Genomic DNA, 12,322 nt, shown 5'->3' with positions numbered 1-12,322 from the left:
CACTTGGTCTCCTTGATTGGGTACTGTGACGAGAACTCAGAGATGATCTTAGTCTATGAGTTCATGTCCAATGGTCCATTCAGGGACCACTTGTACGGAAAGAATCTTGCTCCTCTAACCTGGAAACAACGACTTGAGATCTGTATTGGATCTGCACGTGGGCTTCACTACTTACACACAGGAACAGCTCAGGGGATTATCCACCGTGATGTCAAATCCACCAACATTCTCCTCGACGACGCTTTAGTTGCTAAGGTCGCTGATTTTGGTCTTTCTAAAGATGTAGCTTTTGGGCAAAACCATGTCAGTACGGCCGTGAAAGGAAGTTTTGGATACTTGGACCCCGAATACTTTAGAAGACAGCAGCTTACTGACAAATCCGNTATTTTCCCTTTCAGAACTTCAAGAAGCCACAAAGAATTTTGAAGCTTCTCAGATTATCGGTGTTGGAGGATTCGGTAATGTCTACATTGGAACCCTCGACGATGGAACCAAAGTCGCTGTCAAACGAGGTAACCCACAGTCTGAACAAGGAATCACTGAGTTTGAGACAGAGATCCAGATGCTTTCTAAGCTCAGACACAGACACTTGGTCTCCTTGATTGGGTACTGTGACGAGAACTCAGAGATGATCTTAGTCTATGAGTTCATGTCCAATGGTCCATTCAGGGACCACTTGTACGGAAAGAATCTTGCTCCTCTAACCTGGAAACAACGACTTGAGATCTGTATTGGTTCTGCACGTGGGCTTCACTACTTACACACAGGAACAGCTCAGGGGATTATCCACCGTGATGTCAAATCCACCAACATTCTCCTCGACGACGCTTTAGTTGCTAAGGTCGCTGATTTTGGTCTTTCTAAAGATGTAGCTTTTGGGCAAAACCATGTCAGTACGGCCGTGAAAGGAAGTTTTGGATACTTGGACCCCGAATACTTTAGAAGACAGCAGCTTACTGACAAATCCGATGTTTATTCCTTTGGTGTCGTTCTTCTAGAAGCACTGTGCGCAAGACCAGCCATCAATCCTCAGCTACCAAGAGAACAGGTTAACTTAGCTGAATGGGCTATGCAATGGAAACGGAAAGGACTTCTCGAAAAGATCATTGATCCTCATTTGGCTGGAACGATTAATCCTGAATCGATGAAGAAGTTTTCTGAAGCAGCAGAGAAGTGTTTGGAAGATTATGGTGTTGATAGGCCAACAATGGGGGATGTTCTATGGAACTTGGAATATGCTCTTCAGCTTCAAGAGGCATTCACTCAGGGCAAAGCCGAAGAGACTGAGAACGCTAAGCCTAATGCAGTGACACCTGGCTCGGTGCCGGTGTCTACTCCATCTCCGATCACTCCCTCAGCCACCACCGATGCAGCAGCTACTGTTCCGGTTCCGGTTCCTTCTAAAGTGGACGAGAACAATGGCCCAGTCGAGGTTCAGGCCGTGGATGAACATTCTGGAACTGCAATGTTTACTCAGTTTGCTAACCTTAACGGAAGATGAAAACAAACTAACAGAGAATTATTTTAAAAAGCAAAAAGAATGCACCAAAACGAATTTGTCCTTATAAACAGTAATTGAAATAGAAAAATTTGAGTTTTTAAGGTGATATATATGTTTTCTTTTTTGGTGGTCCGGGAGATGTGTGATATTTTCTATATTTTGGTGTGTATTTTATTAAATTTATATATTTTTGTATGAAGTGTAATCTGTGGGTGGATATGTATATATGTATGTATGTGTACTACTAAATGCTCTGATGCATTTACTTTACTTATCCTCCTCCTTTATTTTAGTTGTTAATATTAGGCTACAGATACAAACTTCACATTGAAAAATAAGCGTTTGTGAATCTTCCTAAAGAATTGCTCTTTTTATAGTCTAAGAAGTTGTTGGTTTTACGGTCTGTACATCTGTTTCAGACCAAGGATGAGAACAAATTTAGGTAACTTTTTTGGCAAATGATACTCCTCTCAAAGTTGGTGTTTAAACATAAACTGGGGAACAATGTGTTTGTCCTCCAAAGTACTTATAAAAATGAAAATGGGTACCCGATTCTCGTATTATGTTGTCTAGTGTAAACTCTAGTTAAGCTGTCACATTTCAACCTTAACAAGCTATACTAAGAAAAGGAACTCCTATGTTATATGTGTGTTATTCAAGCTTTGATTCTTATTGAATGGAATTAGTTAATGTCTGGTCGACGACCTCTGTTTGTTAATGATAATCATAGAAACCATTTCATCTTATCCTGGTATAATCATGGATAGACATTAAGCTTTTCATCTTATCCTGGTAGAGAAACCTTGCAATATTATGTATAATCGTAAATGTTTGGATTTGAAACTCTTCACAAGTGTTTGTAGGAGAGGAAGTATAGGTGAGAAAAGGTTAGGGTCAGTCACAGATTCGTCAAAGAATAAGAGAACCATGAAAGTAAAATAAAACATTAACCCAGAAATAGAAACCATTCCCTTCAATTAAGCAAATGACTTCTCCTTTTCTCTTTCCATTTTTTCTTCTTGTGTATATATATAGATAGATGAATAGCTTAAATCTTTCCCACAAAAGCCAAAAGAGACCCAAGTTTTTGTTTGTTTTTTGTTTTTGTTATCTCTGTCACTATGGAAAACATAAGTGGGTTGGCTTTTGACATGGGAGAGCTAAGAAACAACCTTCCGAAAAAGTAACCACCTGATTATGGCTCTTATTGAATAATGAATATCTGGATTACTGATCTAATATTGGAATTTTGTGAAAAAAATAGGAGAGGATTATCAAGGTACTATTCAGGGAAAGCAAGATCATTCGTGTGTATCTCAGATGTAAAATGCCTTGAAGATCTCAAGAAACCAACCCAAAGTTTTGATGATGAGGATGAAGATGATGATGTTTACAAGAAGAGGAAGAAGAAGAACAGGCAATCATCTTCATCTTCATTTTCTGCTGCTGTGAGCAGCAATGTGAATTTCTCGAACTACCCTTGTCGTAGAGTCTCTAGTAGCAACCATTGTTCCTCACCTTGTGTTGGTGCTTAGGTAAAAAAGGAAACGAAGGAAACACTTTCTCAGTTTATCACAAAGCCCACTTTGGCTCTTTATTCCAAACCCAGTACTCAAAACACAAACTTCAGTGTGTGGGGTAGCCATTCACATCTGATTTTTATATTCTTTGTAATTTTCTTTTTTTAATGTTTTTGTGGTCTTCTTTTTTTTCTTGCGCAAATTTAATGTAGATTTGTTGGAAAAATCCTTTTGGATGTTATCATACGAATAGATAAATGAATAAAACATAGAATTGAATTTAGAATATTAAGGCAAGCAATCAAGAAGAAATTAAAATAGAATCTAAAAGAATATAGTATTTTTCAATAGAAGGAAAACAATCTAAATTATTTTTAAAAAAATTAATCCTTAACATTCCTTGTTAATCTAAAAAAACATGCAACATAGAATTGAATTTAGAATATTAAGGCAAGCAATCAAGAAGAAATTAGAATAGAATCTAAACATTATAGGAAAACAATCTAAATTCTTTTTTAAAAAATAATCCTTAACATTCCTTGTTAATCTAAAAAAAACATGCAACATACGGCTGGTACATCCGAAAAAACAAAGTGAGGACAAAATCATAATGAGTAATTGCTTACGTGGCTAAAATCTACGTGATTCACGACAAAGAGGGAGCGGGAGCGGGCGCATACTTCACACGCGCTTCTTTTAAAAAGCTGACGTGGTCAATTGACTATCTGATATCCTCCTTACCAATATTCTCCCCGGCTCTCCTCTATATTCACGATCCTGCCATTCTTAACCCAATCGTACGCTCCATATGACTTGTTCTTACCGTACTCCGCGAGACATGTGATTATTTTTCCTGACCTGTATTGTTGTGAACTGTGAGAGATGAGAAAACAAAAAAACTAATCGCAGCGACTCACAAACCCCAAACAAAAACAAAGCCCTTCGCTTCATCTTCATCTTCATCACACACCTTCGTCTTCAGATGCCCAAGCAAAAAGCTCCAAGGAAGCAACTCAAGTCCTATAAACTCAAACACATCAACAAGACCATTCAAGGTACGTTTGATTTCTTTCCTTTCTCTTCCTTTTTTTCTTTTGGCGATATGATATTCAAAAGCGAATCGTTTCGGTTTTGGTTTGTGTGGTTGAAAAAAGAGGGAGATGCGGTGTTGATGCGGTCGTCGGAGGCGGGGAAGGCGTCGTACGTAGCGAGGGTAGAGGCGATCGAGACGGACGCGCGTGGATCGAACGCTAAAGTTCGAGTGAGGTGGTATTACCGACCTGAGGAATCCATCGGAGGGAGGAGACAGTTCCATGGAGCTAAGGAGGTTTTCCTCTCCGACCACTTGGATTTTCAAAGCGCCGATACCATCGAAGGCAAGTGTAAGGTCCACACTTTCAGTAGCTACACCAAACTCGACTCCGTCGGAAACGACGACTTCTTCTGTCGTTTTGAGTACAATTCCGCTTCCGGCGCCTTTAATCCCGACCGAGTCGCCGTGTATGTGTCTCTCATACTCTCTCTCTCTTTCTCTTTCTGTTACCATATTCATTTGAACTGTTATAGATTATTCAAGTGTTTGATTGCATCTAAGCTTTTTTGGAAGTTATATTAGATGCGACTTTAGTGTATATGCATTGAGTGTTCTTCTATAACTTAAATATTTTGTAATCTTGTTTGGTGTATGTCTAAGGGTTTCACGAAGTTGTTTCTGCAAGGAGAAGTAGTCAGTTGAATCACAGATGTTGTCTTTTGCAATCTAAATTGATTTTGTTGTTGGCAGGTTCTGCAAGTGTGAGATGCCGTACAACCCTGATGACTTGATGGTTCAATGCGAGGAGTGTTCTGAGTGGTAAGTGTTCACTTGCTTGGAACTCTTTTTTTTAGTCTTCTTGACTCACACGACCTGGAACTGCTCATATGGTTTAAGTGTATTCAATGACTCCTAGTGGATATGCTATTGAGTTTGCTTAAGATGAATGCATGCTTTTTTACTTATGTGATGCTCTTCCTTGCTCATGTATATAGTCTTATGAAACGCTTGTAATAACTGTGGTGAGGATCCTAATGTAATTTACTGATAGAGTCACTGTTAAGATTTGGGTTTTTGGGTTTTTAGACAGCTTCTTGGTCTGTGGCTTGGGTCTTTCACTCATGTTAGCTTGTTGTATGAGACATGATGTTAAATTAATAGAGTCACTGAAACAGATATTCATCTTTTGATCTTGGAACTGTTATAAGGTTTTACTGGTTTTGTAAAGAGGATTTTGTTGGGAATGTCTTCTGTGTGTTTCCTTTGATGTTGTAGCAAACTAACATTGGCTCAGGTTTCATCCTTCTTGTATAGGAACAACAATAGAGGAAGCTAAAAAGCTCGATCACTTCTACTGTGAAGAGTGTTCCCCACAAGAGCAGGATTTGCAGAACTCTAATTCAACTTCTAAACACAGAGATGCTAAGGTATTTATTGAAGCTTCCCTGCCAACAGCAATAAGCACTTGGACTGATATAATGCTGCTGAAGCCAAAGTATATATGTCTCGTTACTATAATAAAAAAAGCTTTTGATATGTTTGGTCCTAACAAACAGGTGAATGGAAAGCGCAACCTGGAGGTAACGAAGCCGAAGAACAAACACACAAAGCGACCAGGTTAACGTAAACCTGTAAAAGCTATATCTCGGGTGAGTTTGAGTATCATTGTGTAATCTACAAAGGTGGTTTGTTTTCTATCTCTCTCTCTCTAGTTTTTCTTTGTTAAGAATGAGGGTTTAGGTGGTTGGCTTGGCTGTTGTATAATTACATGTATATTCTCTATGGGTTTCTCATCTGCATTTTAGTTTGTCACATATGATGAAATTTGGGTTAAATGGTTATGTTTATAAACACTAAACAAAGAGGGGGTTGGTTGCTTATTTGTTTGTTTCTTCATTGACCGGTGGCTAGTGCATTCTTTATTACTACAATAAATTTAAACGCAAATTCAAAGACCAAAGCCGAGTAATTGTATATAGCAGCAGTAGTCTGAAATCCAATTATCCAAACATTAAAATGAACGGTTGAAACACTACAACACTTTGTTATCGTTCGGTGTTTCCTAACATTAAAAAGATAAGGATAAATAGATGAGAGAAGACAAAAGTGCAACTAACGTTTACAGTTGCAGAGCACCTTTTGTCGCGAAGAAGCGGTAGAAATAAAAAGAAAAAGAATAAAAAAGAAGGATTCTACAAGATAACACGGCACTGGTTAAACAAGTTGAACCTATCCCTTTCCACTATTCCCATACCCATTCAATTACAAGACACGTGTTTGTTCATCATTGGTTAACTGGCCTTTTCCCCATTGGATAAGTAACCTCTAAAATAATCATAAATATCTTCCGATTTCTCCGACTATTATTAATAAAACAATAATATCTTTTTAAAATTATCTTTAAAGAAACCGAAAGCTAATCTCCAAAGGGAAAAAGACACGTAGCATTTTATCTATACATACACAGATACAACTCACGTTGCGTGTGTATATCTTCTTTCACCCCCCCAATAGGGTTCTTCTATCTCTATATTAATCTCTCTCTCCCTTCCTTCTTCAATCAATCACACAAAACAATATCAAATGGATCATCGCCTTAAGCTTTATTTCTCTGTTTTCCTTGTGTTTGTCTTCATCGTATCCGTCTCATCTTCCGATGCCAACGACGGCGATGATCTGTTGATCCGTCAAGTGGTTGACGAAGCCAAGGTTTTGTCCTCAGAGGATCACTTTTCTCTCTTCAAGAAAAAGTTCGGCAAAGTCTACGCTTCGAACGAGGAGCATGACTATAGGTTATCTGTTTTCAAAGCCAATCTCAGACGAGCGAGGCGTCATCAGAAGCTAGATCCGTCGGCGCGTCATGGCGTTACGCAGTTCTCAGATCTGACTCGCGCTGAGTTTAAGAAGAAGCATCTAGGGGTTAAGGGCGGGTTTAAGCTTCCCAAAGATGCTAACAAGGCTCCTATTCTCCCTACCGAGAATCTCCCTGAGGAGTTTGATTGGAGAGATCGTGGTGCTGTTACCCCCGTCAAGAATCAGGTTTATTACTTTACTCTATTTTGATGTTTTTTGTTATTTACTCAGAGATGGTGGTGGTGCTGATTTGGTTATTAATTAATGAAATTAGGGATCGTGCGGGTCTTGTTGGAGTTTCAGCGCCACCGGAGCTCTTGAAGGTGCTAACTTCCTTGCTACCGGCGAACTCGTCAGCCTTAGCGAACAACAGCTCGTTGACTGTGATCACGAGGTTTGTTGTCTTATCTCTTTCTCACATGACTTTGGGATTAGATTTTGAGGATTCATAGATTATTATCTAATTAGAGTCTAATTGTCTCTTGTGCTAATATATATACGTGTTTGATCATATGTTATGCAAGATTAGAGTCTAAATTAGAGTCTGATTGTGTCCTGTGCTAATATATATATATATATATATATATATATACATGTTTGATCATATGGTTCGCAGTTTGAGATTATTAAGATGATAAAACTCTCAGCTTGCTTTGTTTATATGATTTTATGATTCAGATTCTCGGATGATTATGTAATTCTGATTTTGTTACTAAGTCTTTGTGAAGTTAAACTAAGTGCTATTATCTCTATATACGCAGTGTGATCCAGAGGAGGCAGGTTCATGCGACTCTGGTTGCAACGGTGGGCTAATGAACAGCGCTTTTGAGTACACCCTTAAAACCGGAGGACTTATGAAAGAAGAAGACTATCCTTACACTGGGAAGGACGGTCCTACTTGCAAGTTAGACAAGTCCAAGATCGTTGCTTCTGTCTCCAACTTCAGTGTTATCTCCATTGATGAAGAACAGATTGCTGCTAACCTTGTCAAGAACGGTCCTCTTGCCGTTGCCATCAACGCTGCCTATATGCAGACTTACATTGGAGGTGTCTCTTGTCCTTACATATGCGCCAGGAGGCTCAACCACGGTGTCTTATTGGTTGGTTATGGCTCGGCTGGTTACGCTCCGGCTAGGTTCAAGGAAAAGCCTTACTGGATCATCAAGAACTCGTGGGGAGAGACTTGGGGTGAGAATGGTTTCTACAAAATCTGCAAAGGCCGTAACATTTGTGGCGTTGACAGTCTTGTCTCCACCGTTTCAGCCACTGTCTCCGCCAACGCCCATTAAGCATCGTCAATGATTTTTATTTACTTTGGTGATTTGTGTGAGCGCTGACTCTTAAGTCTTATCTTATCTCTCTGCTTCTTGCTTGTAAATAAGAAAATGCATTATATTGTGCAAAGCCGTACAATGTTCATTAGTAATGAGTTGAATCGAACAAAATAGGCCTACTTTAACAAGGATCAGTTTCAATGGGCCTAATACTAGTTTAATAGAGACTGAGCCTAAGACTAATTTAATAGAAATTGGGCCGTTAATTTGAGCCTTTGTACGTTTTAAAGCCTACGTGTAATGTCTTGATAAAAATATGTTTTTATTAAGGAAGGAAAAAAGATAGCTAGCTACACGAAGTATTGGTGAATACATGGTCACACATGCCAAGTATAGTATTGTATACTCAACTACACAAAGTATATGTATTACATGACCACATGCATGAACTATATGATGTTATGCAGTCAACATCATAGACATATAATCTAGTACACCGGTCAGTTGACTCCGGCGAAGACCGACGTTGACTCCGGCGTTGACCAACACTAAAAAAATCTAAATTAAAAAAAAAATTATTATAGTAAATTATTTATGGGTTTTCATGATTAAAAGACATTTTCTATTCAATATCCAAATATTTTATATATATCTCTAATATATTCATTCTTATAATTAATTACTTTTTATTTTTCAAGCTAAAGTAAATAGTTAAATAAAAATCATTTATAATTATTTTTTAAGATATAAAAACAATTTATAATTATTTTCAAGATATATATGTATATATATATAAATCTCTCATAATCAGATTATTTAATTACTACAAAATCAATAAAATCAAATTCAACTACTTTCATTAGAAAATAATATGCAAAAGATTGAGTATATGACTCTTTACTCTAAATTTTGCATGGTAAATGTTATAAAAAAGTTTAGACACTCTTTACTTTAAAATTTACAAACTCAAAATAACATATAACCAACAAAAAATTAACAATATTTACTTTTAACATATGAACATTTTCATTTTTACTCTCTTTTACACAATTACAATATGTTAAATTATTTTTTAGAAATTTTCTTTTAAGGTTTGAGTTCTCTATATTACATTTAGGATATATTTAGGAAATATATTAACAATATCTTTAGATATTGAATTAACATATAAACAACAACAAAAAAATTCACAATATTTACTTTTAACATATGAACATTTTCATTTTTACCCTCTTTTACACAATTACAATATGTTAAATTAATTTTTAGAATTTTTTTTAAGGTTTGGGTTTTCTATTTTACATTTAAGATATATTTAAGAAATATATAAAAATATTTAGATATTGAATAGAATATTTTTTAATTAATACAAACCATAAATGATTTAATATAATAATTTCTTATTTTTATTTTTAATTTTAGAAAAAAATTTGGTCAACGCCGGAGTCAACACCGGTCTTCACCGGAATTAATCAATCAATGTACCAGATTGTATGTCTATAGTGTTGAACACATGACGTCATATAGTTCATGCATGTGGTCATGTAATACATATATTTCGTGTAGTTGAGTATACAATAATATAGTTGGTATGTGTGGCCATGTATTCACCTATACTTCATGTAGCTAGCCATCTTTTTTCCTTTTATTAATATATTTGGAGATTAAATAAAAACGACGTGCATGTGCTGCTTCAAAAACTCAACCGGACTGCAGTTTTAATTAGCTGGCAGCCAGGTCATATCCGACATTTACCTCTACATGGAAACGGTCAAAAATGAAGTGTCCTTACGCGCTTTATGTCGCGTGGTTCAACACGCGCCCAAATCTGCAGGCTATATAGTCTAGGGATTTTGCTCTATTTTCAACAATTTAGGATTTCTAATTTTCGCTGCGCGTGGGAGAACTTTTGTCTTATTTTTTTCTATCCTTTTCATCCGTCCCTTTAAAGCGATTTTTAACCTTTTCTTTTTAATTAAAAAAACAAACTGAAAAACGTATAATTTATTTTTCTGGACTATTAATATCATGTCATGACGGAAAAAATCCCAATACGTAGGCGAGTTTCTGTTAAAAGAAATTTGAAAATTACACTTAATATTATAATTATTTGAAAACTATACATTTTGAAATAAAAATTGAAAATTACACTTAATATTATAATTATTTGAAAACTATACATTTTGAAATAAAAATAGACAGAAATACCTTTATTATTAAACAATTTTAACAATTAAATAAAAACAGTGAAAACTTAATTTAGATTTAAAAACTTTAAAAATATATTACTTTTAAAAATTGTTAAATTTAGAATAAATTATTTAATAAATAAAAATTATAACGAAAACGTATTTATTGTGTTTAAAATGATTACATGAATCAATTTTTTATCTTAAAATTTTGAATAAAAAAAAATTTAAATATTTTTGTTGATATTATTTAGATTTAAATTTATTTAAAATCAATTAATTCAAGATTATACAATTTATAATAGATATATCAATGTTTTAGACTTATTTTAATCAATGTTGATTTATTTATAATATCGACTTTTTGAACAATCGTTTTGTTTTTGACTTCTGTTGACTTAATTATCTTCTTCATCGACTTATATTAAAACAGTTGACTTATGTTATGGCTAGTGGATTTATAACATAGTCGATTTTTTTAACAGATGACTTATTTTTTTGTTCATCGATTTATATTTATTTTCTGTTGATTTGTTTATTTATTGTTGACTTATTACATTCTACATTGATTTATTAATAAGTTCGATATTTTGAAATATTGACTTAAGTTTAATTTTTGTCGACTTATTTATTTTTCCATCGATTTATTTTAAAATTGTCGAATTTTTTTTTGTTTGATTGTTTTTTTTACATAGTGGACTTTTTTTTATGTTCACTTATTTGTTTTGTTTGTTGACTTATATATTTTTCCCTTCGATTTGTTTCGTCTTAGTAGACTTATTTCATTTTAAATTGACTTATTAATATGATTGACTTTTTAAATTGTTGACTTATATTTTATTCATGCTGATTTATGTTTTTTTCTTTGTTGACTTATATAAAAAAGTCGATTTGTTTTTTTATTAATTGATTTGTTACATAGTCGATTTTTTTTGAACTGTTGATTTATTTTCTAAAAGCTCACAATTTTTTCTTATTTTATGAAACTTAATAACTTTCAAAATAAATTAAAATTTATAATTATTTTTCAAAACTTTTTTATTAAATGAAAAAATTTGAAGAATTATTAGTGAATTATATATTTATTTAAAACTAATATTATCTAAAACATTTACTAAACATAAATAGAAAAAGAATAATTCGTATAATTTTATTTTTAATTTTTATATAATAATAATTTTGTCTAAACAGTGATTTTTTTGTATTGTTTATTTTTTATAAAACCACCTTTTTGTTTCTTTATCTGAATTTTAATTTTCTTTATTAATTAATATTTTTCATAATAAACTACTTCATCATTATTTAACTTTTTCCATATCTAATTTATAAACAGTGACTTTTAATTATTTTGTGTTTATTTTTAACGTTTAATTAATTATTAATTAAGGGCATATTTTATTTATTTTATCTTAATTTAAGCTTTTAGTTATTGATTAATATTATATATAATAAATTAATTCATCATTTTTAAGAAAATTTTTAGCAAAATTCCGAATATTTAGTTTACACAATGTTTTTAAAAACAATTTTTTTAATTGGGTTAATTTAATTTTATTATATTTAGTTTTAATTAATTTGTAATTGAGGACAAAATAGTCATTTAGTTCAATACATAAGGTATATTTCAAAGACTTAAAAAAATTAGTATGGATTTCAAATTTCCTATTAAGTTTAAGGTATGTATTCAAATTTTTTCTTTATATTTTTATATCTGTATGACTTAGTGCAAATATTAAATCTTTCTCTTGTACGTTCTACTAATTTGCAAAAAAGTTAAACTCTGTCAAACATTCTGTTTTTAAGCATTATTTTATTTTTAAAATACAATAATTAAGTACAATTTTTATGAGAACTACTAGTGTATTTGTATTTTACGCAGCATAATCTTTTTCCTTTCTTTTTTTGGTTTTTATGCAACAATTTTTGTTAGTCTTTAACATTATTTAACGTTC

At 33.6% G+C, this 12,322-nt stretch overlaps 4 protein-coding genes across 5 annotated transcripts in view; all 4 read left to right on the top strand.

Moving 5' to 3' along the window:
• LOC104729216 (probable receptor-like protein kinase At4g39110) overlaps positions 1-1,566 on the top strand; it is a 4,538-nt gene extending 2,972 nt beyond the window's left edge. Inside the window, exon 2 of the mRNA XM_010448137.2 lies at positions 360-1,566. Coding sequence (XP_010446439.1) covers positions 360-1,501 — 1,142 coding nt within the window. The 3' untranslated portion in view covers positions 1,502-1,566. The remainder of the gene's footprint in view (positions 1-359) is intronic.
• The window catches only part of LOC104729217 (bifunctional phosphatase IMPL2, chloroplastic), an 8,589-nt gene extending 5,384 nt beyond the window's left edge, over positions 1-3,205 (top strand). Inside the window, exon 10 of the mRNA XM_010448138.2 lies at positions 2,766-3,205. The gene's annotated coding sequence lies outside the window, so the exon portion shown is untranslated. The remainder of the gene's footprint in view (positions 1-2,765) is intronic.
• Positions 3,871-5,950, top strand: LOC104729219 (chromatin remodeling protein SHL). Of its 2 annotated transcripts, none has more exons than XR_758235.1 (5): positions 3,871-4,076; positions 4,176-4,521; positions 4,805-4,873; positions 5,369-5,481; positions 5,611-5,732. XR_758235.1 is itself a non-coding variant. In XM_010448140.1 (5 exons), the coding sequence occupies exons 1-5, from the start codon at positions 4,004-4,006 to the stop codon at positions 5,674-5,676; spliced, it is 687 nt and encodes a 228-aa protein (XP_010446442.1). In that variant the 5' UTR covers positions 3,871-4,003; the 3' UTR covers positions 5,677-5,950. The 2 variants fall into 2 exon arrangements, 1 of the variants encoding a protein (XP_010446442.1); XM_010448140.1 differs by having other exon boundaries at positions 5,349-5,481; positions 5,611-5,950.
• LOC104729220 (cysteine protease RD19A) lies at positions 6,568-8,375 on the top strand. Its single transcript, XM_010448141.1, has 3 exons — positions 6,568-7,093; positions 7,182-7,301; positions 7,669-8,375. Exons 1-3 carry the CDS (start codon positions 6,638-6,640, stop codon positions 8,194-8,196), a joined length of 1,104 nt encoding a protein of 367 aa, XP_010446443.1. The 5' UTR covers positions 6,568-6,637; the 3' UTR covers positions 8,197-8,375.

Source organism: Camelina sativa, chromosome 12 (assembly GCF_000633955.1).
Source record: "Camelina sativa cultivar DH55 chromosome 12, Cs, whole genome shotgun sequence".
In the NCBI taxonomy this organism is placed as follows: Eukaryota; Viridiplantae; Streptophyta; class Magnoliopsida; order Brassicales; family Brassicaceae; genus Camelina; species Camelina sativa.
This window is presented reverse-complemented; position numbering and strand designations above follow the sequence as displayed.